The sequence below is a fragment of the Lissotriton helveticus genome, chromosome 10 (genome assembly GCF_964261635.1).
Source record: "Lissotriton helveticus chromosome 10, aLisHel1.1, whole genome shotgun sequence".
NCBI lineage: Eukaryota > Metazoa > Chordata > Amphibia > Caudata > Salamandridae > Lissotriton > Lissotriton helveticus.
The window spans coordinates 1103624240-1103652162 of NC_136071.1; the positions used below are offsets into that span (position 1 = coordinate 1103624240).

Below are 27923 nucleotides of genomic sequence, written 5' to 3' on the forward strand. Positions count from 1 at the left end.
CACTCCTCCGCCGCCGCCATCCCATCCTAAGCCTCATCAATCAGTTGAACCTGCAGGTGGCGTTAGTCTCAAAAGTCGAAGATACCGTGGACATGTGAGTTCTTTAAATTCCGTAACCAGCAGTGAATGAAACGGTTGCCACAGGTCGTTAAATTGCTCCACCTCTCCCGCCACTGTGAGCGACAACTTCTCCATGCCCTGGACATGCCATAATCTATGCAGCCAGCCCGTGATAGAGGGGAGTGTGGTGGTGCGCCAGTGTATGAGAATGTTTTGAACAGCCGAACCCAGCGCTATTGCAATCTGTCTGCCTCATCGGGACTTTAGGGGGTACATCAACCGGTTGGGCAGGCCCAGCAGTACATACGCAGGGAAGCGTGGCAGTTCAATGTCAAAGTGTGTCTATCTCGTCTAAGATCTCCTTCCAGTAGGGGCGTAGCAAAGGGCAATCCCACAACACATGTGTAAGTGTGCCTACCTGCCCACAAGCCCGCCAGCATGTGTCCTCAATACTATGATTCATTTCGTGCAATCTTTCTGGGGTGTAGTACCAGTAGGTAGTCACCTTAGTGAATGTTTCAGTAAGTCCGGTGTGGTATGCGGAATGTCGCGCCCGGTATGAAATCTGGTCCCACTCTGCATGACTCAATGTCCTCCCCAGTTCCCGTTCCCAACGCTCCCTACCCGGGTTATAAAGATGAGAGGAAGGAGGCTGCAAAAAGTTGTAGAGATCCGAGATCAGTTTCGCATCCGAAGTGCGTGTCGCAAGCCACTTCTCGTAAGTTAAAAGCCTTCTGTCCGCTGATTCACGCACCTGCGGTTGTAGCGCCCAGTGGCGCACCTGTAAATACCGCATTCTCTCCGTTACAGGTAGGTGATAGTCGCGCTTGAAATCCAGAAATGGAATGATGCCCTCTGGGGTATACATATGGAACAGCGCCCTGCACCCCGCAGTCCGCCAACGCTTAAAGGCACTCTGTTCCATCCCGGGGGTGAAATCCGGGTTCTCGACCAATGGTGTAAACGGTGAGGGGAACGTGGTGAGATCATGAACAACACTAGTGGCATCCCACACCTGCAGTGGGACTCGCGTGATGAAAGACGCGTACAGATTGGGGGGGCGGTGTGCCCTGCGTAGGAAGGGCACCTCCTGTAGAGGCCTGCCCGCTACTGCCTGGTCTTGGAAGAGCCAGTGTTTATCTGACTCCCATCTGCTGCACTCAACGAGATATCGCAGTTGTGCCGCTTGAAAATACTTGTGCAAATCTGGTATACCCAGACCCCCTGCCTCAGGGGCCAGCGTGGTGAGGGCCCTCTTCAGCCTAGGTCTGCGGCCCTGCCAGATGAAGCGTGCAAGGTCCACATGCGTCTGCTGAATCCACCCCTTGGGAGGTAGGAGCGGCAGGGCCCGGAACAAATATAGAACCTGTGGTAAGATCGTCATCTTAACCGCTGCTACCCTGCCTAGCCAGGACAGAGTGCCTTTGTTCCAGCGCCCCAGTTCCTCCTTAATTTTCTTCCCAAGGCCGTATAGTTGGCGGTTACCATAGCGGGCAGGGTGGGCGCCAAAAGAATGCCTAAATAGGGTACAAGATCCGAAGACCAGTGCATGGGGAAGAGGTTCTGGAGTTCAGTTCTCGTGGCAGCGTTCAACGAGACATCAAGGGCTGCGGACTTCCCCATATTCATTTTGAATCCTGCGACCGACGAGAAAGCCTCCAGCTCTGCAATACACGCTGGGAGCGCCCCCCTCGGGTCAGCTAGTGTCAGTATAACGTCATCCGCGTAGAGGCTAATCGTGTGGGTATATCTCCCATCCTCACTCCTGTCGTGGTCGGATTCTGACGTATCCTTTGAGCAAGAGGCTCCATATATAGAGCAAAAAGTAGCGGGGATAATGGGCACCCCTGCCTGGTGCCCCTCTCTATGGAAAACCTCCGGGAGCTGCAACCATTCACCCGCACTACCGCCGATGGGAATCTGTAGCAATTGAACACTAGGGTGCGGAACTTCTCCCCAATCCCCACCTTTGCCAGGACCTGCTCTAAATAAGGCCAATGTACCCGGTCGAACGCTTTCTCCGCGTCCACGGCTAACAGCATTCTTTCCCCAGGAATCCGGGAGGCTTTCTCTAGGATGTGAACCACTCTCTTGGTGTTGTCCACCGTCTACCTCCCTGGGACAAATCTTGCCTGGTCCGGGTCAACCAGTCCTGGCAGATGAAGTGCCAGCCGAGCCACAAGGATCCCAGTGCATAGCTTGAGATCAATGTTCAGGAGAGATATCGGTCTGTACGAGCTGCAATGAGCCCGGTCCTTCCCTGGTTTGGGGATGACGGACATGGTCGCCTGGAGTAGATCAGGTGGGATAGCTCCAGGAGCGGAGAATGGGTTGAAGAGCCGGGTAAGGATAGGGGCCAGCACAGAGCAGAACGTTTTATAGAAAAGTGATGTATAGCCGTCCGGGCCCGGAGCCGTCCCATGCTTGAGTTTAGAGATGGCTGTAATCACCTCTTCAACCCGAATGTCCCTTTCCAGGTACTCTGCTTGCTCCGGAGCTAAGGAAGGGAGGGCGACCGAGTCCAAATAGCCAGCCTCCGCATGCGGCGACGAGGGTTCACTGGCGTATAGTTCTGCATAGTATTGACGGAAATTCTCCGCTATCTGGTCGTCCTCCGTAACTGTCTCGCCGTTTGAGACCAAAAGCTCCTTCACTAAGTGCCGTTGATGCGCCACTCGGAGTTTGTTCGCAAGCAGCCGGCCGCACCTGTCCCCCTGTGTAATACGCACGTTTCAGACGCAACGCCGCATACTCCACTCTGTCCTTATCCAAGGCCGACAGGAGTTTCCTCGCTGCCTTAAGTTGCCTCCATACCCTTCGGGCTCCCGTGCGCTGATGTACCTGCTCCAACTCGCGTACTTTGTGTGTGAGCTCGTCTCGTTTGAGTTGTCGTTCTCTATTCTCCGCTGACGATATTGCTATAAATTCTCCTCTGAGCACTGCCTTTAAGGCTGCCCATTGCGTTGCTAATGAGGTGTCGGTATTATCATTGTGGGTCTGATAATCGCGGATTGAGTCTGTGATGTGCTTCACTACTGTTTTTTTATGCAGTAGTGTATTCCTGAGGCGCCAAACCCCGCGCGATGAGGACACCGGCGGTAAGCGAAACTTGTCCGTAACGGGCGCATGGTCTGATACGGAGAGAACCCCCATTTCAGATGCCGTAGCTAGGTCACATACTGGCCCCGTGACCAAGAGGTGGTTTAATCTCGCATATGTCTTATGTGCATGTGAGTAATAGGAGTAGTCCCTGTCGGTGGGGTGTAGGCGGCGCCAGAGATCGTGGATATCTAGGTCCTCTAATTGGGATTTACCCCCTTGTGAAATCTCTCCCGTGTGTGGGTACCTCTGCGCCGACCTGTCTAGAGACGAGTCGAATACCATGTTCAGGTCTCCTCCTATGATAATGTGTCTATCTGAGGTGGCTGTAACGTCCACTAAGGCTGAGTTAAAAAATCGCTCTTGATGCTCGTTGGGGCTATATATCGACCCTATGGTGAACACTAGACCTCCTGACTTAACCCTGTACACTAGAAGTCTCCCTTTCTGTTCTGCAAACTTATATAAAACCTCCCCCTTGAATGTTCGGGACACTAGGATTGCCACCCCCGCCGTCTTGGTGGTGTTGGAAGAAAGAAATTGTGTTGGAAATTTGTGAGATCGCATCCTATGGCAATCACGGGCTAGCAAGTGGGTCTCTTGTAAGAGACAGATATCCGCCTGTGTGCTTTCCAGCAGAGACAAGACCGCCCTCCTCTTGACTGGATTGTTCAACCCTATCACATTAAGGGTTACTACCTTAAGGGCTGCAATTATTGTAGGGCCAACTGTAGCGCAAGCATTGAATCAGAACCCAGGTAGGGCGGCTCTGAGATAAGTAGTGTGTGGGAGCTCTGTCAGGCCAGAGTAGGTGCCACAAAAGCACTGGACGATCCCCACCCCTTCCCCCCCAACTCCCCCTGAACTTCCCCTGAACTGTCCCTCCCCGTCCTCCCCCCCTCCCCCACCCTTCCGCTAACAACCCCCTCATGCAAACCACCAGCCCCTCCCGTGTCCCTGTAGAACTCCAACAACCTTTAGTCCCAGTCATGTCCAAAGTGGACAAGTCTGTGGTGAAGTACTTGAGTGGACGTCGGGCCACTTACTCCCCCCCACGGTCCCCCATCTCCCAGGACCCCAAACCTGCAATGTCAGGAAGGCTGTGATATTCTTCCCCCGGAGTGTTTCTACGCCGTCAGCGCGACATCGTTGGTGGAAGCCGTGTCCCTGGCCTCTTCGGAAACTGCGTTCGCCATGCTGGCCCTGATGGTAGGTGAGTCTGGTCTCAGGGGAGTGGTAGGGGTTCTCCTCCTCGACACTCTCTGCCAGCCGTCTCTAGGGCCACGCCTCTGCCGCGGCATAGCTGCATCCTCCTCCTCTGCGGCGATACCTAGAACCTCACATGTCTCTTGCAGTGATCGTAGTTGGTGCATCGTGCCATTCCACTTAAAGATAAGGCGGAAAGGGTGGCCCCAGGTATAGGACGTTTCGTGCTCTCTCAAAAAATCGGTCGCTATCTTAAATGCCTTACGCCTCTGAAGGGTGATAGCGGATAAATCCTGATACAGAGCTACGGAATGACCGCGAAAGGTGAAGGATTGTAGCTTTCTTGCTTCAGCCAAAATGCGTTCCTTCAACGGGAAGTCCGGGAGAAAGGCCAAAATGTCTGGTGGTAGTGCCGACGCACGCCTCGGTGGTCCCACTCTGTGCGCCCTGTCAATCCGGATGGGAAACTCCGACGGTTCTCCCAAGATCTCTCTGAACAGGTCTCTTAAGTAACCGGCCACATCCGTGCCCTCTTCCTTCGATGGAATTCCCCGGACTCGAATGTTATTTCGTCGAGACCTGTTTTCAAGGTCCTCGTTGTGCATTTGGAGATCTAGATGTTGGTCCCTTAGGCGTAACACCTCCTGTTGCAGCTGCACAATTTCATCGTCAAGCTGGTGGTTCGTGCTCTCCACGGTGGCCACCCACTCTCCCAGGCCGTCCACTTCTCTACGCACTTCTCGCACCTCTCCCGCTACCTGCTGCTTCAGTGTTTGAAAATCATCCCTGAGAGTGCTGAAGAGGGATTCCAAGAAGGATCTAGTGACCGATGGCTCCCCTCCGCACGTGTTCTGCGATCCTCCGGTGGAGCTTGGAGACGGGTGTCCCCTTTCTCCTTTCTGCTGGGTCCTGTTGAGCATCTCGGGTAGAGTGCGATCCCCTTTCTTGTTACCCTTGTTGCTCGCCATCGTGGTGTGGTTGCTGGTCAGATCCCTCGATCCACCTGTTGCGCTACTCCAGGCTCTTCCGGGATCTGTTGAGAAATCCCCGCCAGGTGCCGCCGGTCTTGTCCCTCACTGTGGCTGGAGGAGCTTCCCCTCGACCGCCAGGGCTCAAGGACCAGGCCCGGTCCCCGCCGACCGCTCCGTGACCGCCGCTAGGGCGCTTAGTATGTGGCTGTGAGTCCTTTGCCACCAGTCTGCCGGCCCTCCACTGTGCCGCTAGTAGACGCGATCCTTGGGACTGCCTTCCCTAGCCGCGGAACCGGGGGCCTGTCTCCAGTCCCGTAGGACACCAGCGATTCCCCAGAGGGTGGTCGCCCCGTGGTCGTGCGGGTCTGGTCCGCTCCGCCGTCCTCTCGTGGCAGTTCTCCTATTCGGGCTCCCCAAAGTCCTCGGTTCCGCCGGCTCGCCCGTATTCCAGGCTGTGCTCCTGTGCTCTGCAGGCCCCATCAGTCTGGCGTCTGTCGTCGGGATCTCCTACCTCTCACGACACACCGACAATGAGGGTTCCCCCACGCCGTGTTCTCAGCAGTTGGTGTCCGCTAGGGCATCCACCCCAGGCAAGTGCGCAGGGGCCTTTTCCCACTCCTGCACAACTTTAACGTTCCTGCACAACAGGGCAATGCCTCCGATGATCAGCACTCTTCTGCCTGTGATGTCGCAGCCGCGACCTTCAGCCCTGCTGCATAGCCTGTCGCTGCCGCTAGGGCCCGCCGGACGTAGGCGCGGCCGAGACTGCTGGGTCCTCCGCTCCGCTGTGATACTCTCCGGGTAGGTGGGCCCGCTTCGTTCCGAAGAGCCGCCGTTAAAGGCCTTGCTGGTGTGCCGCAGCCGCGTTCCTCGGCTCCGCTGTTCTGCCTGTTGCCTCTGCTGGGCCCAGTGAGGCTTGGTTGCGGGCGCTGCCGCGAAACTCACCGGTCCGTCTCGACACCTCCCGGGCAGGTAGGCCACCGGTGGCTCCTCAGGGCGTTTCCCTCTGCGGCTACTCCATTTCAGCCGCGCTTCTTCGCCCCTGGTGTAGCAGCCGCCGTTTGGTCAGCGCGGAGCAATCCCCACTTCCGAGCCCTCCAGGCCACTCGGGACCCTCTCTTCACTGTCTGTCGTCTCCTCGCCCGGGGGGGGTTCCGGAGGGCGTTCAGCGTCCGCTATCGAGGGCGGAACTTCAGGCCCTGGTGATCCTGGCCTCGGATTACCCCCAGCGAGTGCCCGGTCTACTAGGCCGCAGCCGCGGCCTCAAGTACCGCTCCGTTGTGCCCTCTCCGGCGCGGGTCTATACGCCGGGCCGCAAGCCGCTCTCCGGCCGGTTCGGGCGTCGCAGAGACTTTCTCCACTCTTGATTTCACACCGGGCCGAGAGTTAACACGGTGTGCAGCCGGCTGTGGCACCTTCTTTCGTTTCTGGAGGCCGGCCTCCGTCTCCCGGCTCCGACCTCCGACGCCGTCCGGCAGATCGCGCCGAGATCGCTCTGTGGCGAGTCCCCCGGCCAATGTCCTCACTCCAGGCTCCACCACCTCTCCCGGCGCTGCTGAATGCCAGCGGGGGGAGAAGAAGCTATATTTTAAGGTTTGGGCCTAGTCTGATCTGGGAGCCGCGAGGAGAAGCGTCCTCTCACGCCGACATCTTGGCCACGCCCCAAGGTTTTATTTTAATTAACGTTTTCTTTTTCCTTTGAGAGAGTCTTTCTCGGGACAATATAGCCAGCATTTGTAAAGCGCACAGCTACCTCCAACGGAAGTGTCCCGTCGCTGTCCATATACCGCTTAGGAACCCTTCTTGGCTTTTCCCTGTGAAATGTCCACTCCTGGGCACCCCCAAGGTGAAGCCAGGCATCCCAGCGCTGTTGGGGCCGTTGTGGTGATTAAGCAAGCTAATTGCCCAGAGTTGCAGAGTGGGACCCATGATTAGAATAGGCACCGAGGCGAGAATTATCAGGTCCGAGGAAATTGAGGCCAAGACCCGCCGAGGCGGGTATTGAACCCTGGTCCCGGACCAGACCTCTGCATCAGGGGTTACAGTTTACAGTTCCTGGACACGTCTGGAGTCTTCTTGGGTCTTTTGCGATTCTCTTTGGGTCCTCTGTAGAGCACTCCTCCTCGGTTGCGCCACCATAGGACATGCAGGGAAGAAACAAGGTCCAGTTAGGAAATTATCCTGGTCAGTATATTCCCAAAGGAAACCCAGGAGTGATGGTACACCGATGCACGTGTGTATATACAAACTATCTATATACACGGGGTGAGACAACTGTGAGGTGAGGGTGCGTTGGGAACAGGATAGTAAGGGGAGGGGTAGCACACTGAGTATTCGGGTGTGAATGTCTGGGTCAAAGTTTAGAACAACTTCATGATTTACCAGGGGAATCTGACCCATAATTACCAATTTTCATGGTAATTCCTCAATTGTCAAGATTCAAACCAGTGAATGCCCTATTATTTCTTCAGCCCTGGAGTTAACAGGACCCTCAGTATCAATAAATCCGGAGGTGCGGAATAGGCACTCCCACATCTGATGCACTCATAATGAGGCCCCTGGTATTTATTGTTGGCTAAATTGCTGACTACAGAAGCAGGAGTCCCGGTTATTTTACCTGTTAAAAATAGGATCTCTTGCAGACGCAAGGAGAACTACATGCATGGATGTTGCTTGGGGCGAGTCAGATTCCAATATTGTGCTGTACAAGTCTCTACAAACTAACTCACACAATCTTTCCTGTTCCTTCCATGTATATATTTGGGTCACCTGCAGCATGACCTACAAAAGACAGGATTACTGATACCTCATTTTTAGAAAGGATTGCTCCAGCAAAGCCGTGCTTGCAAGGGACTAAACTCGTGAATAGTCCTTTGTATTTCATGATGAAGTCTAAAGAGCGCGGGTAAAAACTGTACCTACTGGAGCCCACCATTGAGAAAAATAGAGTGTACATTGAACGGGCGTTCCTTGCTTTTCTTTAATCACATAGGATCCAAAGACATTGTTGTTGCAAGATTACTTCCTGAAGTAGGAGGCAAAGAGATGGACCGGTTGACAAGAAAAAGTTACTAAGCTAGCAGCCTGCATTTGGGACTACCTATTGCCACAGTCTTAATCTTAATTATTACAGCAAGTATGTGCCCAATGTCAAGGCTAAACATTTGCACATCAACGGTGTGAGAGCTGACAACTTGTTTGACTTTACAAATCTAACTGAAACCTCTGAGAATTATTTGTGAGAAGGAAAGCATGGTGTTGGTGTGGGACTCTGACCCTCTCTCTGCTGTGTTAAAGACATAGAGGCCAATTACGATCTTGTTAGGAAGGGCTCCAAAGGGGATTTGGAAGAAGCAAATCCGATTTGGAGCCTATGTTTCCGACTGAATCGTCCCCTGTTCCGCACAAACAAGTAAGCGAAGATGTCGTCCTGTCCACCGAATCGGTTCCGAACCTGATCCTGTCAGTCTGAGTCGTATGGAGCCGAATCGTGCCGCGCAATGGGCCGGCTTCCGAATGAGCGAGTACGATGCCTGATTCTGACAACCGTAACAACTCGGTTTTGCCGTGACGAAACAGCTGTGAGAATCTGACTTCGGGGGGCTGTACCAGGCCCCCTTCACCTGGCGCCCTCCGAATCGGTCGTCCCCCCTTTCCATGCATGCACAGTGTGGCAGGCACCACGGGGTGCCCGCCCACCACAGGGTGCACGCTTTTCCCACCCACCCTTTTTAGGTTTTGCCTGGCGAAAAGATGCGCTCTGCGCATCTTTTTCGCGCAGGCGAAAACCTAATGAGAACTGTAGTGTGGGTTTGGGTCGGCCCTCGTCATTCATTGGCTGGCTCCATAAATGGAGCCTAGCCATTGGACGAGGGGCCTGTCCGTCAATGCCGGACCTGATTCGGGGGCGTTCCCGAGATTCTTTGGCTTTTGCCGACGTCACGCGACGTCAGCCGAAAGCCGGGAACGCCACCGAATCTGGTCCGGCATTGCCGGCACTTCTGCGTCTCTCCACCCCCCTTTCCCGCCCCCTCCCGCTTGTTGCCTGTTGTTGCACGGGGCCTTCTACCCTACGAGGCGCTGAGGAGATTGGCCAGGACAGGCCATTTCTCAGCCATAAGGACCTGGGCAGCAGATGCATCTCCGTGAAACGAGGCTTCGCACGAGGCAGACTCCGACCGTCGGGGAAAAACGATTAGAGCGCAGTAATTTGGCCAATCAAATCAATAAACTTAATGCAGATTGGTAACGGGATCTGGGAGGCGTCTGGCAGTGGCGGGAGGCCGCGCCGCCGTGCCAGGGATGGTCTGGTCTCAGAGAGGCTGCAGGGGGGCCCTCAAAATGGCAGGGACGGGGCAAACCCACTCTGGGGCTCGGGGGGAGGCAGCCAACCTCTCTGGAGTTCACAGGCACCCAGGGGTCTCTGAAACCTGGACACCGATCAAAATACACAGTGGCGTGAATGCACGTTTTCCAATGGGCGTGCATGCACAGCAACAACCCAGGGGTTCGGGGCTGAAGCATGTGTAGCCCTAGAAACCCGAACACGCATCTAAACACACAGGTGCACAAGCATACGATTAGTAAACAAATGTATGTTTTCATTCTTTATAATATGTGTTCGGGATCAATGTATAACATCTCACCAGCGATAGAAATATGTGTCTGTTGAAACAAAATACAACTAGATAGATAGATAGATTTTCAGTGAAGTCACGAGGCCAAACATATACTACATGCATGAACTATTCTAACTAGATAGCTAGATATGTCGATAGCTCCCAAGCGTGAGTATGACAGGAGCCCCTAGTTAGGGCCCTTTCTTCGGCTTTGCCCACTCTAACTCCTGTGGTCCAGGGCGGACTTGGAAGTGGCCACCTGCCCTCTGGTCTGGGCCTCCTCCTGGCTGTTCCACTGGTTCCCTCGTGAGTCTGCGGGTCTTTGCTTTCATTAACGCCCGGTGGCTCTTTCTCCTGTTGACGCCCCTGGGCACATCCACCTGTTCCAGAGCCTGCTGGAGACGGGGCCAGTATAGAAGCTGCAGAGCCTTCGGGGGCCGATGACACAGACGCGAGGCTGCATTTCACGTCTGTGGGCTCTTTAGCCGCCAAGCGGAGCGGCGGGCGTTACTGACTCAAGGCGCTGTGAACGTCATGACTTAGAAGAAAAACAGTCACCTCTCGTCCACACGCCGCGTATGTCTTTAAAGACTCTTTGAAACCTCATCCGAGGCTGCGTTTTAGGAAAAGAAAAAGGCTAAACATTACGAATGTGTACAGAAGAAAGCATTGTTGTACCAAGTGCTTTGTGATCACTCAAGTGCGCGGCCATCGGTGCGTAACTGTCGCAACTCAAGGAGCTCACCGCCAATCTGCCTCAGCTGGAGCCGCCGTGTGGGTTTGTGCAGGGGTCAGTGCAGAGCATGTGCCGAGCTGACAGGGTCCACCATGAAATGCAAACCAGCTAGAAATCGGCCTTCAAATGTCTATGGTTTTCACACAGAACGAAGGCAAGTTTACCTATATTTTCGGTGGTGTGTGTGTAGATAGGCAGGGAGATAGATCCCATGCTGCACCTCACGTCCTTTTTGATACTTGTTATATATATACACGTAACAATTAAGGACGTGGCATGTTGCTCGGGAGCTCTCTGCTGCAGAAAGCTGTTTTCAATACTCCGGGAGGAGAGTGCCGGTTCCTTCTCGGCTAATTTGTAACACCGGGAGCCTCAAACAGGCCAAGAAACAGCCGGTAAACAGACAGTAACAGCAACAAAGAGGAAGAGATCGCACACCCAGCCTCCGCTCTGGGATGAAATCTCCCAATCAGGGCATGCAGACTGTCACGGGGAAAAATATCATTTTTCTCCTGCTGCAGCACTGCGAATTGAAGTGCTTAAAATGTGCACCCTTGGAGAAAGCGCCATGTACTCGTAGAATTAATAACAATGAAAATATCACTTCTAATTCCATCACTACTGCAAAAGTCATATTATTATTACCATTATTATTAGTAGTACTGCTATTATTAGGAATATTATTAACAATGATACAATTATTATTATTCGTTTACATTATTATTATTGTTTATATTATAATATTGCTGTTTATATTATATTATTATTGTTGCTGTTTGTTGTTATTATTATTTACTAGTACCAATACTTAATGATATTATTATTATTATTATTATTATGCCAACACGCTGTTTTCGTGATCAGCAACATTTCCCTCACAGTTCTCCTTTCCATAGAAAGGTCGGACTTGTGTTTGCTTTTCTCTAAGTTCGTTCAGACGTACGTCAGATATTGCCACGAGCTCTGTTTTACTTGTGCACATAATTGTATACACTGAAATACATGGCCCAAGCTATCAAAACAACACCTTACAATCTACATTCGCGGCAACGTAGATTTTCTTTCATTACTTGCCCACATCCTAAATTACCCTGTAGAAATTCAAAGCTGAAGGTTTCGCAGAACGTATTTTGTAAGGAACTCGTTCACTTCACGTGTGCTGAAGCACACGAAGCGGAGTGCTGCTGGAGCCAAGAAGGGGGAACGAGTGGCGTGCGGCGCTACGTTACTCACCACACATATAAACAAAAGACATACGCCTCAGCAAATCCTTCATATATATATATAAATATATATATATATATATATATATATATGGGAGAACGATGTCTATATAATATAATATATATACACATCTACGTGGGATATATATAATACATAAGGGGCAAATACACATGTATTATATATTTGCGTGGAATATATATATATATATATATATATATATATATATATATATATATATATATATATATATATTCTGATGCCTGTGGTTCTATGTGACGGGCATCAGCACTCACTTTGAGGTCGGGGACCTATTTTTCACCATGTTATCGCCAAGAACTAAGGAGCGTAAACAAACCCTTGAAGCGCGCATGCTCCTATCTGCAGCATTTCTGACGAAGTTACCTGAAATAACCCACTAAAGGTCCTTGAGTGAAAAGAAAAAACACTACTCGTCGCCCCGTCCATAAATGAGCAGCAGTCCCCTGCAGGAGAGTGGAAACCTCCGGTTGACAGAGAGGGCGCCTCAGGGCAACGGATACACTAGAGAAGGCGTTCAAGGCGCTATGATGTAGAGAAGGCGCCGTTGGAGGGGCCCGCCTGCTCCAGGAGAGGGGACACCACCTTCACAGGAGCTGCTACCTTCCACCCCAGCCACCCTCAAAGCCAGATTAAAAGGCTGGGAGAGGCTGCTATGGGGTCTTGTCTCCGGTCCTCCAATCTGAAGTCACCGCCACCACATCAGAACTCCCCCTCCCCCTTCGAATTACTTAATCACATCCCTGCCACCTATGGGGTGACGCGAATCAGAATACCCACCAATAAACGCGTTGTTGGCTCCGCAGACCTCAGCAGACGACACCTTGCGCTTCTTTCGGTGGCTGCGTCACAGGTAACTTTCCACGTAAGGCCTTTTTACGTTGTTGAACTTTTGTAGATTGTCCAGTTCTTATTAGGTGCTTTGCACTAGCTTTTGACTTGTTTTGCAAAGAGTTGTGTAGTAACCCGGAAAAAAGCGTGATATACAGGGGAGATCCAACATCTACCCAAAAACATGCAGGGGCTTATTTACAAGCCGTATGATGTGACGTATGATTAGGTTTTGCCTAGCCAATGAGTACGAAGTACGCATGCGCTAGGAAAAACTTAATGATATCTGTGTGTGGGGACCTCAGTTTTCGTGCCCCTGTCGCCTGCTTGTGCCTCAGTTTTCGTGCCCCTGTTGCCTGCTTGTGCCTCAGTTTTTGTGCCCCTGTTGCCTGCTTGTGCCTCCGTGTGCCCCTGTTGCCTGCTTGTGCCTCCGTGTGCCCCTGTTGCCTGCTTGTGCCTCCGTGTGCCCCTGTTGCCTGCTTGTGCCTCCGGGTGCCCCTGTTGCCTGCTTGTGCCTCCGGGTGCCCCTGTTGCCTGCTTGTACCTCCGTGTGCCCCTGTTGCCTGCTTGTGCCTCCGTGTGCCCCTGTTGCCAGCTTGTGCCTCCATTTTCGTGCCCCTGTTGCCTGCTTGTGCTTCCGTGTGCCCCTGGTGCCTGCTTGTGCCTCCGTGTGCCCCTGTTGCCTGCTTGGGCCTCCGTGTGCCCCTGTTGCCTGCTTGTGCCTCCGTGTGCCCCTGTTGCCTGCTTGTGCTGTGTGGGTGTGTGTGGAAGGCTCTGTGTGGGTGTGTGGAGGGCTCTGTGTGGCTGTGTGTGTGGGGAGCTTTGTGTGGCTGTGTGTGTGGGGGGCTCTGTGTGGCTGTGTGTGGGGGGCTCTGTGTGGCTGTGTGTGTGGGGGGCTCTGTGTGGTGTGTGTGTGGGGGGGCTCTGTGTGTGTGTGTGTGTGTCATTTGCGAGAGATAAAGCTAGTGGCATTGTAAATGACAATGCCATTTATTTATGTTAAAAAAAAACCATAAATAAAAATAATGTCAAGAGCAATGCCAATAGCTCTAACTTTAACAAAGGCAAAACCATTGCATTGTAAATGCTTGTTACAATGTGAGCCTGTGTACTCGTTCGGTACACAGGCTTCCGTAGAGTTTAATGGGGGTCCGAGCGAACCGAGTCCGTCAGTATATGGATGCATCAGAATCTGTTGTTCATACTCCCGGAAAGCGATTCATTTGGAAAGCTCTCCAAATGAATCGTAATTGGGCCCTTTGATGTAAAAGCTGAGGAGCATGACACATTTCCGATGGTGACACAACATCTAGGAGGCTGTTGCAACTACAGTAGCTGAGCAGGGTTGTTTATTACTAAATAGGTTGAACTCATGAAGAACCAAAATTAAGATGATCACTAATTCTCTCTCTGGGAATAGATGGGCACTGGCCGATCATGATATAATGAGGTACTTCACATAAATGAGGTGTAGTTTTATGTTCCAAATAAAGCAGGATTGTTGAATGTTTTGCCTTCCAAGCTTTGCAAAACTTATATCCCTTTAAAGTCATTTATGGACATTTAGTATGTTTGGGATGCATGACCATTTTAACAACATGGGTAAACCTATTAATCGATGAATACTGGAAATGTAAGTGTTTTCTTTCTCAGAGGTGTGACTCCTAAAAGCATTCAGAAGAAAGAAGATTTGCAAACTCTTACATTACTTTGCCAAGTATATTCTTAGCTGTATCTCAACTCAAGCCTTCTGCCTTCTTTAGAATTGTGCAATACATGAAGAAAGCGAAAGAATATAGTGCCAAGATAATATTAAATTTAAACCCATTGATTGTTAATGTTTAAACATATCCCTTTGAACAATGGTTGGTTGGAACGCGGTTATTGAACACTGGTTGGTTGGAACGCGGTTATGTAAACAGATCGTTTTCATTTCGGATTCTGCCATGATAGCCTGGTTGGCCATTCAGATTCCAGAAACTGCTGTGATAGTCCATATAATGTTTGTGTTCCGGATAAGACTATCGTTGCGGCTAATTCTCTTATTTTTGCATTAGGTTTTAGTTGAAAACCCTTTTTCTCAATCATTCAATTATTCCTCTAGTTCTTTTAACTAGACGGAATAAATCTAGACTAGAAAGGTAGCACCATAACCTAGAATGTTAAAATGGGCTTTTATTTTCACTCAGCGGTGTGAGACCCAATAACGGACACAAACAGTTGCATTTATTGTTTATAGGCCAAGGTAAAGCTGGTGCTGATATATATTGTTTTGTTTTTATTTTGAAGGTGCAGTTGAGGTACCACTGAACAGGCACATCATCAGTGGTATCGGCTGAACATCCCTTTGATTTATTCTTGTAAGGGTGCAACCTGGCCCTCTATAAATGCCATCAATAAGTGCTTAGGTTCAGTAGGTGAGGTCCTGCCAACCTACTATGCTGAACTCAAACCCATGCAGCTAACATGAAACCTTTCCTTTGCCACATCAGTCTCTTCGCTCTCCATGAAATGAAATCATTCTCCTCACACATCCTTAATTAACAAATTTGAGAAACTAAAGTTCATGAATATCACTGAATCTAACAACACAATGTACCAAGAAATGAAAAATGTGATTCATTAATTGTTTCATAGTCTCCGATAGTAATGAATTAAGGTTAACATATCCTCAGATTCTTATGTGCTCCCTGCCTACACACTCAACTTCCTGGACCTACTTTGCACATTGCTGCTCGAACTGTCCATTAGAAATTCAGAGAACACTTATTAATAATATTTACCTTTCTTTCAGATGTTAAAATTGCAATCTGCAATCAAATATGGCGAGGAAGATCTTTCTGGTGCAAAGGTAATTTTTTAAAATTAAGTTTTGTTTGCTGCATTCAGTCTGCAAATTTTAAGGAACAAAAAATGGAAAATTAGTCTAGACTACTTAATGAGCAGAATTTACATAAAAAGAAAAAGAAAACCGCTTATTGGTGTTATTGCAGATTTAGCTGTACTAATATGTGGTAGTATACACATGTTTAATGACAACAATACTGCAATTGGCCAGGTAGTGTAGTCTGACCACACTGTGCGATGAAGAAGTGTGGTTCGATAGAAATACTAAAATATCTCAAGGCCCTGAATATCATAGGAGAGGGTGTCCTTTGGGTAGAGCAGTGGATGATGAGTGGCGAATGAACTGAAATGTCTGCTTGCGAGTATGGTAAGGCTGAAAACATCAACCCAATGTATGATGGTCTGGAACTGCTGCATGAGATTCATGAAGATAGTAGTTGTCGAGGACAACAACACCGAGTCTTCTGGATGCAGTCAGATTTCGCCACAAATAATTGTCAGCACCATGAGATGGTGAAGCTAACCGTACCAGGGAAGAGCCACTCTCGGTGGCAGATATCAGGTAAAATACCTCTGGGTGGCTCATAACATTTTCTCTGTTTGAAAAAGGAGAGAAAACTGAACTGGTACTACTTTGGGCACCCAGAAGGAAAACTACGACAATGATAGTTTTCTTCTGTATTTAAATGGGGCTTTTGTTAATTCTATTAGAAGTCACAGGTTATATGTCTTACTGGGCTTTGTACGTCTTTGTGAATCTACCCTATTGCTCATAATTTCTACCCTTCTAAAACAAGCATTGGCATAGCCAATAGGTCTCGCTTTTAGGACCTTATACGTATTTAGTTATGCAGCACAATATCCTTGGTGCAACAACATTAATTGTTGCATGGTTAATTACTTATAAGGCCCCAAAGGCGAGACCTATTGGCTATGCCAATGCTTTTTTTTTTAAAAAGGACAAGCAGTGCTATCAGGCTCCGGCTGCCACTTAGAGGTAGAGAGAGAGAGGTGGGTAGAGAGAGGTGGGTAGAGAGAGGTGGGTAGAAAGAGGTGTGTGGAGAGGTGGGTAGAGAGGTGGTCAGAGAGGTGGGTAGAGAGAGGTGTAGAGAGAGGGGTGTAGAGAGAGGTAGAGAGAGAGAGAGAGGTAGATGGGTAGAGAGAGAGAGAGAGAGAGAGAGAGAGCGGTAGAGAGAGAGCGGTAGAGAGAGAGGTAAAACATAAACATAAAACCTGGAGCCCTAATTGTAAATCACAAAGTCAGTTTCCATAGGGACTTACGTAAACATGTTTTGAATTTGTTTACAGTAATTTAGAAACTGCAAATTTTTTAGATTCTTTTTTCAGTAAACTTTTTAAATGTATTCTATATAGAACCTATTTCAGCAGGAGAAAGAAAAGGCTAGAGATCTTGCAAGGCTGTGGGCGAAGAGTGTTCATGTGACCATTGTAGTAAGGAATACGTCTCTATGAGCTTCCTGGTTTTAGACAATCTGAGGCCATTAAAAGCCCTTTACAAAACCCCAAAATAAAATAAAACATTACATTAAATTTAGAAACTGGAACTTAATCTTTCTCCCTCTACCAGGTTATGAAACTCCTTAGTGATTTAGGAAGTACTTATTATTAATGCACCTGATTACTGTTTTTGCTGATTTGTTTTTTCAGATACAGTCAGAACTCCACCTGTTTCTCTGTATGTATTTATTTTTAAATAGTGGAAAGAAATTGAAAATGAGCCTTCTTTTGGGCTATTTCATTGTGGTAAGTCATCACTGCGAGACCAAAGGCTGTGTCCACTGTCAGAGAAGGGACTTAAAAAGGTTTTCTAGTGAAGCTTTACACAGCTGCAGGCACACATATGTTTACACTACAATGCTAATTTTTGAATACCAGTGATGCACTGTGTATTGCTTCTTATAACACTAAAGCCCTAAGGGTACCCTCGGGCAAAGGTGCCATAATGAGTTAAATAGAAGTGGAAATATACTAACTGCAGCTTCACTTTTTCAGAAAACATAAAATAACTATGGATAACTGCACGTAAAACATTTAACAATAAATATAGATAAATGCAGACGGAAAAGTTTAAAGAGTAAATTCCTTAAAACCGTTAATCCTATTAATAATGTACGATGTGGGTGTTTTTTGTTCTATTTTATAGCTGTAAACAGCTTCTTATAATGGTGAAAAGAAATGAATGCACAGAGCGCTTTGTGTAGTGTTAATTCCTTTAAAGATACTCAGTAGACAACCAGAAATTGTTAATCAGGGATGAAATCGCTCAAGCTTTAAGAAGCTATTAGGAGGGGCTCTGGCGGGAAAAACCGAAGGAGGCCAGCAGCAGGACTGCTTCCTCCCTGGAGCACGAGAGAAGCTGCAATCACTTTCAATATGTTTGACAAATCCTGCGCCTTCCTCTTTCTTTGCCATGTACCTGCCAGTTGCTGATTTTTGTTTGTTTTCGCGACAGTGGCAAATGGGAATAACTCCCATGGCGTGGTTGGAAACGCTACAAGTGGCCGCTGCGCTTTTACTTTGTTCTTGTGTTGCTTCCAAAAGAGGAGTTACTACGAGTTAAGAGATATTGTGCCTCACACTTCGAATTCACGGCGTTACTGTAGAAAGATAAGGAAACAAGCATTGGAGGCGCCACAAAAGTAATCGCGGCTGTAAGGGTGCCGCGAGATGGCGCCTGTGCTCGGCGCAGCGAAAATTAAAGTAATCGCAGCTGTAAGGTTGCTCGCGAGATGGCGCCTGTACTTGCAAGCGAGCGCCCGCGCGCGTGACAGCAAGCTCTAGGCCCCCACCAAATTCGTGTGGCAGCATTTTCTGAAGCCTGTTTACTAAAAGTCTCGCCAGACAGCGCATGCGCTGACTCAGGCGAGACCTAAAAATTATTTTAAGGATTTTCTTTTTAACTAGAGTAGGTTTGACTTTTGTACAAACTCTACAATCTTCACTTGTGTGGGCCTGGTGAAAGTGGCCATTGATAGTTTGTGCCGAGAGGTGTTTCATGCTATGTGCTGTATAGGCTGCCATGCAGTAAAGACACTGCTGCTATTGGTACCCGGTGTAATTTCCACCAGCACCGTATGTTATTATATGCTCAGTGGAAGCCACTAGCTGGGAACAGAGCTACAGAAACAATTAACCATGCCATCACGTAATTGGAAACAAAACAGATGATGGACGAAATGCTGAACAAAGCAAACATTCACCCCCAGTCAAGAGATCTGGGTTTAATCCATAATTATTTTTGCCCACCACGTCTCACCAGTTTGGACCCAGCCATATGAAAATCAGTCTTGACCCTGCTCCTCAGGGTCAAGACTGGGGACATTCATGGAGGCCGTTTAGGGTCAGTTGAGCGCTAGGGGAGGACCTATACAGTAGAATGGGGGAGAAGAGAGTAGGTAAAAGCCAAGAAAATAGTCTGCCAAAAAGAACATAACTTAATCGAAATCCGACACCCTCATGGTCTAACAAGCATTTGCATTTGCAATGCAATAGGTCTCGCATTAGGAAAGTTTGAGCTATTGGTATTGTAAATGACAATTTTTTTATTTATGTGTTGGTTTTGAAAATAGCGAAATTAATAGCTTTGTCATTTACAATGGCAATAGTTTTAACTTTCACAAACGTGACACCTATAGCATTTGTAATGCACTATGTGTTGTATTTACATGAGTTAGATGTATTAATATTACAAATAACAATGGCTTTTATTTTTTTTTATAATTAATACCTAAATAAAAGTTATTGTTATTTATAGTGGCAATAGCTTAAACTTTTGTAAATAACTATTGGGAAGATTATGTTCAGTGTATTTTATTGTGATGAAAATCCAAGAACAGAAGTGAAATATTAGAGAGAACATATTAGAACCAGTTGTTGAATGGTTGCACAGAGTGATGCTGTGGCATTCAGTGGTGCTGAGTGATGCTGTGGCCTTCAGTGGTGCTGAGTGATGCTGTGGCGTTGAGTGGTGCTGAGTGATGCTTTGGCATTCAGTGGTGCTGAGTGATGCTGTGGCATTCAGTGGTGCTGTGGTGTTCAGTGGTGCTGAGTGATTCTGTGGCGTTGAGTGATGCTGTGGTGTTGAGTGATGCTGTGGCGTTGAGTGGGGCTGTGGCGTTGAGGGGTGCTGTGGTGCTGTGGCGTTGAGTGATGCTGTGGCGTTGAGTGATGCTGTGGCGTTGAGTAATGCTGTGGCGTTGAGTAATGCTGTCGCGTTGAGTGATGCTGTGCGCTGAGTGATGCTGTGCGCTGAGTGGTGCTGTGGCGTTGAGTGGTGCTGTGGCGTTGAGTGGTGCTGTGGCGTTGAGTGGTGCTGTGGCGTTGAGTGGTGCTGTGGCGTTGAGTGGTGCTGTGGCGTTGAGTGGTGCTGTGGCGTTGAGTGGTGCTGTGGCGTTGAGTGGTGCTGTGGCGTTGAGTGGTGCTGTGGCATTGAGTGGTGCTGTGGCGTTCAGTGGTGCTGAGTGATGCTGTGGCGTTGAGTGATGCTGTGGCGTTGAGTGATGCTGTGGCGTTGAGTGATGCTGTGGCGTTGAGTGATGCTGTGGTATTGAGTGATGCTGTGGCATTGAGTGATGCTGTGGCATTGAGTGATGCTGTGGTATTGAGTGATGCTGTGGTGTTGAGTGATGCTGTGGCGTTGAGTGATGCTGTGGCGTTGAGTGATGCTGTGGCGTTGAGTGATGCTGTGGCGTTGAGTGATGCTGTGGCGTTGAGTGGTGCTGTGGTGTTGTGTGGTGCTGTGGTGTTGTGTGGTGCTGTGGCGTTGAGGGGTGCTGTGGCGTTGAGGGGTGCTGTGGCGTTGAGGGGTGCTGTGGCGTTGAGTGGGGCTGTGGCATTGAGTGGTGCTGTGGCATTGAGGGGTGCTGTGGCATTCAGTGGTGCTGAGTGATGCTGTGGCGTTGAGTGATGCTGTGGCGTTGAGTGATGCTGTGGCGTTGAGTGATGCTGTGGTATTGAGTGATGCTGTGGCGTTGAGTGATGCTGTGGTATTGAGTGATGCTGTTGCGTTGAGTAATACTGTGGCGTTGAGTGATGCTGTGGCGTTGAGTGATGCTGTGGCGTTGAGTGATGCTATGGCATTGAGTAATGCAGTGGCATTGAGTGATGCTGTGGCGTTGAGTGGTGCTGTGGCGTTGAGTGGTGCTGAGGGATGCTGTGGCGTTGAGTGATGCTGTGGCGTTGAGGGATGCTGTGCGCTGAGTGGTGCTGTGGTTTTGAGTGGTGCTGTGGTGTTGAGTGATGCTGTGACATTGAGGGGTGCTGTGGCATTCAGTGGCGCTGAGTGAATCTGTGGCGTTGAGTGATGCTGTGGTGTTGAGTGATGCTGTGGCGTTGAGTGGGGCTGTGGCGTTGAGTGGTGCTGTGGCGTTGAGTGGTGCTGTGGCGTTGAGTGGTGCTGTGGCGTTGAGTGGTGCTGTGGCGTTGAGTGGTGCTGTTGCGTTGAGTAGTGCTGTGGCGTTGAGTGGTGCTGTGGCGTTGAGTGGTTCTGTGGCGTTGAGTGGTGCTGTGGCGTTGAGTGGTGCTGTGGCGTTGAGTGGTGCTGAGTGATGCTGTGGCGTTGAGTGGTGCTGAGTGATGCTGTGGCTTGAGTGATGCTGTGGCGTTGCGTAATGCTGTGGCATTGAGTGGTGTTGTGGCATTGAGGGATGCTGTGTCGTTGAGGGGTGCTGTGGCATTCAATTGTGCTGAGTGAATCTGTGGCACTTTGACAAAGCCAATAGGTTTCACAATTGTACAGTTTGAGATACTAATTTGTGGACTCCCCGCAAGACCGATGTATTTGAAACATTGATGTTGCTTTTCTGTTGCATTTTTTTTTTCCTCATGTATTTTTGTCCATGCTTGCTCTCTCTGCTACTGGAACAAAGTAAAATAGTACCTTATGCATTCGGGTGGGGTGCAAGGACATACCTAAATAGGCAATAGAAAAAGCTGACACCAAATACTCCTGTTGGCTGATCTAAGATCTCTTAGACATTGTCACGATCTAGGGGGTTGAAGGTTCCAAGGCAAAAGCAGCCAATGGCTGACGGAGACTGACCCAAAGGCCCTTGAAGGGAGTATAGGTTGCAAAGTACTTGCCGTGAATGGTGTAGGGGCTGGGAGGACTGTGACTGAAAGTGACTAAGGCTAGGTGGTATGTTCCAATCGGCCAGAGGGAGGAATCCAAGCAACGAACAAGGCTGTAGTCATTAGCCTGTGACGAACCTGAGAGGAGACAAGCGCTGCTGCGAAAGCGCCGTGGAGCCAAGCCAGAAACGGCGGGGGTGGGGGAGCAGATTCCTTTGAAGTTTTACCATACAGAATGAAAAGGTACAATATTTTCCGGAAGCAAGCTATTTCTTTCTGGAGTGACGCACTCTGCCATCATGTTCAGCATCAGCATCAGCACAATCAGCCCGAAGTTTGATTGTGGTGACACAGGGATTCCCCATTAAATTGTTTTATGCCGTGCAAAGACCTGCGAAGTACTAGTCCTTAGTCCCATATTCGCTATAAATAACTGAAAGGTGTGTTCGCGATCATGCGACAACCGCCAAATGTGGGTGAGTTGACCGGTATGCTGGCCATGCAACTCACAACCAGGCACCGTGATAGGCAATAAGGCATGAGGCTTAAACCAAGGAAGGGCACCACAGGGGCTCAAAGTGAAGACGGGGGCCTAATTTTTAAACCTTTCTCTGCTGCATGCGTAATTTAAAAAATAAAATCCTGCACAGCTGTAGTGGAGACGGTGCTGCGCTGGGGCAAGAATAGTATAACTGAGCTCAGAGCGGAGCAAGGCAGTGAAAGTGAACTAGTTAAAAATGAAAGTGATGTCATCCAGCCGTGCTCTCAGTGCAGTCGCGTTGGGAGGCAAGTTAATAAATATAAACAAGCATTTGTAACACACTGAGAACAGAAGAGAGGATATGAGAACAAAGCAAATGGGCAGCCTGAGAAGATTTATGGCCAGATGACGGCGATAAGCTATGCTATGCATGGGGCGCTGAAAGGGAGGGCCCTCAGAACAGAAACTCTGGATGCGAGGCTCTGTATGTTTTAAGTAAATGTGCTTGTCCTGTGCTGGCTGGTGCTCAGGGAAACAAAAGAGAGAAAGAGGTTACGGGTGGGTGCATGAGGGAAATGGAGATAACCCCTCCTAAACAAAGCTGATGCATTCGGAGAGACTATGTGGCATAACATGCAAAGCTGGGGACTTTGGAACAGGGGAACGTTGTTCGAGTATCCGCCTTAGCTCTCTGTGCCTTCCAAAAATCAAATGAAGACCATGTCGAGTATTAAAAGTTAAATAAAGCAAAAGCCTGCTTTTATTTTTGCCTTTGTATGTTTCAAAGGGGACAGCAGGCAGACGATGCAGTGGCGCAAGAATACTTGTGACAAACTTAAAGAACAATCTACATCATAATGTAATTCGAGCAAGCAGCGCTTGGTTTGTTAACATAAATAAATACATCACTAAAAGCGTGCAGTGTGCTGCGATGTCGTGGATCAAATAGAAAAACAACCCACATGCACCGTGATGTAATCCAAGCAGCGCTTGGCTTGCTAACATAAATAAATACATTACTCAAAGAGCACATCGTGCTGCGATGTTGTGGGTCAAATAGGGGAAGCTCATTCCGAGTTATAAAGCAGACCTTGCAAGGACCCAAGTAAACAACGCGGGTGGGGGGGCGGGGGAGCTGGAGAGCGAACGAGTGGGAGGGAACGTGCATGGTGGTGTGCGAGGCTTCCTTTCAAGTCGGATGGGGGTGGGTGGGCGGGGGACGATGCAGTGGCGCGAGAAAACTTGTGACAAACTTAAAGAACAATCTACATCGTATTGTAATCCGAGCAAGCAGCGCTTGATTTGTTAACATAAATAAATACATCACTAAAAGCGTGCAGCGTGCTGCGATGTCGTGGATCAAATAGAAAAACAATCCACATGCACCATGATGTAATCCAAGCAGCGCTTGGCTTGCTAACATAAATAAATACATTACTCAAAGAGCACATCGTGCTGCGATGTTGTGGGTGAAATAGGGGAAGCTCATTCCGACTTATAAAGCAGACCATGCAAGGACCCAAGTAAACATGTCGGGTGGAGGGGCGGGGGAGCAGGGGAGCGAGCGAGTGGGAGGGAACGCGCATGGTGGTGTGTGAGGCTTCCTTTTAAGTCGGATGGGGGTGGGGGCGGGGGAGCAGGGGAGCGAGCGAGTGGGAGGGAATGAGCATATGGGGTGTGAGTGAGAAGTGAGGCCAAGCGCGCGCTGGTGAAGCGTCGCGCTTGAATACCTCACATGCATTGGGGAGAATCCGCGCTTGGTCAAGAGTTTGTTTTGCCTACTATATACTCGGCTATTGATCCCTGCGGGATATAATAGCCGAGACCTAAAAAGGGAGGGCTAGCAGTAGACAGCGAGTTAAAGGGTGGAGAAAGCGTAGGCTGAATGTGGAGAATGCAAAGATGATGCTAAACATAGAAACAGTCCTATGGATCATAGAGGGAGGTAGGGTAATGAAAGGGCTTAGCATGCTGATCGGGTCAGGCAGACCGACCAGGGAGAAAGAACATCAGGGGAACATCGCAAAGTCACAAGAAGCAAGCAATAGTACAGAACTGCATCAGTAACCAGAATACAAAAAACACAGCTTTGTAAAACGTGAACAAAAACGTCAAAAGAGTCACATAGTCAATAAGAACCAGACAGATCAAGGACAGGGACATTTGTGCCCCGCCAATCGGTGTCCACGGCGGCGTTAGTGCTCCGGCCGGCGCCACAATGCACAGCCCCCCCCCCATATGGGCTGCTCCCTAATCCAGTGGGGAACCTCAGTCTGTCAGTCCCAGATGCACTTCTCCTCTGAGCCTCCTTATTTGGGGTGCTATCAACTTTCACTGAGCTGGATGCAGTGGGAGGGGGTCAGGCGAGTCCCTCTACCCCACTTTAGGCTGCCCCTTAGCATGCCCGTTGTTTGTAGGGTTTATGTGTGGGCCACAACGTCTACCTCAAGCAGCTGTGCAGGTTTTTCTCGGGGGGGGGGGGAGGGAGGGGGGTCGAGCTGCCGCTTCGAGACCGCAAATAGCTCCCATCGAAAGCTTTCAGGCATGCTGCCACTGCCGCTGTCACTGTAGCGCCCGCAGCAAACAAGTTCTCTCTGTCGCGTGCAGGCTTTGCATGGGGTCCCGACGCCCACCACGAACAGCTGTTCCGGTTTTTTCATGAGGGGAGGGTCGAGCCACCACCTCCTGACCCCCACCAGCTCCCGTCACCAGCTTCTGTCATAGGCCTCTTCGGAGAGGGGTGAGAGGGGGGGGGGAGCCACAGTCCGCAGCGCTCACCAGGCCCAGCCTTAGTCCCCCTAGCCCCCAGGTATGGCATAAGCAAGTGCCCCAGGAGGTTAGTTAATAATTGGGTAAATGTTTATTTACCTGTTGCTTAAAACAAATCCATTAAAGTAACAATACTACAATTAAAACAGAAAAGAAAAGATTCAAGTGTGCTATTACCTCTGAATAATAAAGAAGCTTGGTGTAATAAAGGCTCCAGTGTGAACATTAGTGATCCCAGCTGTTTCAACCCCTGATTATTCAACTCTAGACCTAATTTCCTCTATTCGTATGCTTGAAAGGATGTCTTGTGGGCCTCTTTCCTTATTGTTATATATATTGATTTGCACAGTTCTCCTATTTCCCTAATGCAGCTTTTATGAAGTAATCAATGGGATAATGAAATACTTGCTGGTTGATTCGACTGAAGTAATTTTAAACCAAGTGAAACCATTTAGGATCTCTGATGAATTAATACAAGATTAGAATATGAATTCAAACAGACTGGAACACTATTTGTAACTCCGGTGCAACTGCGAATTTTTTTTTTAATGTTTGACTTGTGTGTTCCTAGAGCTAAAGGTACACATACAAGTGCACAGTGGGCCCTAGCCACAAACACTAATATACTTCCTATGTGGCAATACTTTAAAATTTAAATGCATGTAAAGGACGCCTCAATACAGTGTCAGTGTCAAAGATCCATAAACCAAAGTGTGATAGTGGAAAAAGAGAACTAAGTGGTGGCTGCCGTGGACTATAGGTCCTGACTGGTAATGAGAATGACTTGCAGACAATACATCAATGATGAGAAGAAAAGTGTTTGTTCCTCTTTGTCTGACCCTCAGGAATATTTTTAGGTGATTTGCTCAAATTAATTGCTTCATCAAGGTTAGCATCTTGTTCATCTATGGTAGTGGAAACATGACATTACACAGAAGGATTCTTTGGAAAACTAAAATGATTATTGCTTTTTAGAGATGTTAATGTTTTAATTGGACTGTGTAACAAGCAACATCATTTATTAACACCCCCACCTATTCCTGCTTGCCTTTGGTGTTATGAAGTAAATTGTACCACAACGTATGTGCCTGTTTCCTAATTGACTTGTAAATTTGCTCTTTAACATTCCATTAAGGCTGTGATAAGTTGGCGCGGGAAATGTACCCTTAGCATGGACGTTATATGTCTGTTTTGGGATGCAGTGTGTATTTACACTACCAACATATGTGACTAAAGTATATGGCTTCAGAAAACTCCATTGTGCTCTATTCAGGCTGCAGTTGTGAAGCCACTAAAGTGACACATGGCAAGGAAAAGTTATTTGCCTTGAAGGAGGCCTATTCTTAGATATTAGCTGAATCACTGCTAAGTGTGTCTTGTAAGCACACATAGTTGGTTGCTTAATATATAAGATTGACACATACTAAATATAGTAAATAAAAGTATGTCTCCACTGTGAACATTTGCAAAATGTTGAGTGTCACAATGTAGATGAATGTACACTTCCCCAAAAAGCTCCTAATTGTGAATAAAAAAATAATTTTCTACCTCAGTTTGGGAAAGCAAACAAAAGAAATGCAAATTCCATTTTCATTTATTATGAAGAATCTGGGTCAGTGGTGAAAGTAGATCCATATTGCTGGTTCACATAGCCAGTGTTAACCATTTTTGTCTTTTTAGTTATGAAATGTTTCTTGTTTTTTCCCTCTAAATTTGTTTCGAAATTTCATTGTTTTGTGTTCTTAAGTTTAATCTTGCTTGGTACCGCTTCCTTGGGTTCTGGGCTAATGTATTCTGCTTGTGGTATTGCCACCATGTTGAGCAGAGATTGACTTAGAAATGAGGTGTAACTAAACCAGAGTGTGTTTATTAAGTTATTTTAGTTATTATTATTATTAAATTATTATGGGTACTCCCTCCCAATTAATGATCCACTTTGATAGGCACCGCAATACATCCAGTCCTTATAATGGATGATATTTAGGAGAAAAACATAGGACAGCCTAGATTTACTTTGCAATGTAATTCTCTTCCACACCTCCATCCTCAGCCATAACGACATTTATGTCTAAGCTAATCTGCAGTTTCCCTTATCATTGCTGCTTCCTCATGTTTCTTATTTTATACTCATGTGTACAGAGTTTAGTGGAACAGCTCCCAGCAGATGATCCTGACAGTGAGATTAATATGGGCTGCTTACTCTACAAGGAAGGACAAAGCGAGGAGGCCTGCAGAAAGTTCATTACGGCAATGCAGGTGGTGGGTTACAAACCAGGTGCGATCTTATATTTATGCCTCTTCTTTTATTATTGTAAATAGGGTGTAAAATTAATAAAATTAAATAGACTGAAAAGTTGTTACGAATGGTGCATAAAACCTGTGTGTCCTTATAAACAGATTAAAAGTAATTTAAGGTTTATGAACACATCTTCCAATAACACTGTCTCATTTAAAGTTTGTACGTTTTCATACCTATTTGGTGGGCAGAAAAGGCGGTGCATGCAGACAGGGGGGCACACCATGTGCCCCCTGCATGCATCCCATGGCCCTGAGGGTACAGGGTCTCTTAAGTATAAAACAACAGCTTGTATGATTGTGGTTTCTAAAATCTGACAAAGTTCACAATTTTTCCTCTTCAGTGTGATGTAAGTTTTTTCTGTGTGTGTAATAATTTGTTTCTCTGACCGAATGAAATTCTGTCCTGCAGTCTCAAATGATTAAAAGTCATTGACTTCTCACCTAGATACTGGTTTAATTCAGAAAGTGAAATTTACTTTTTCCGAATTATAACTGTACTTTTCTTGAAGAATTGAATCTGTAGTATCTATACTCCTCCAGATGTATTGCTCACTTCAGATGTTTTATACTTCGGTTGACTGGTAGTGTCTTCTCCTTCTATTCCCCATGCCAAAGTTTGTCCTTTGTCACCTGGTGGATGACACTCGTCAGTTTGT

At 48.2% G+C, this 27923-nt stretch overlaps 1 protein-coding gene across 1 annotated transcript in view; it reads left to right on the forward strand.

Moving 5' to 3' along the window:
• Positions 1-27923, forward strand: part of LOC144784810 (intraflagellar transport protein 70A) — a 177270-nt gene that overhangs the window by 20310 nt on the left and 129037 nt on the right. The window contains exons 4-5 of the mRNA XM_078663856.1: positions 15577-15633; positions 27109-27244. Coding sequence (XP_078519982.1) covers positions 15577-15633; positions 27109-27244 — 193 coding nt within the window. The remainder of the gene's footprint in view (positions 1-15576; positions 15634-27108; positions 27245-27923) is intronic.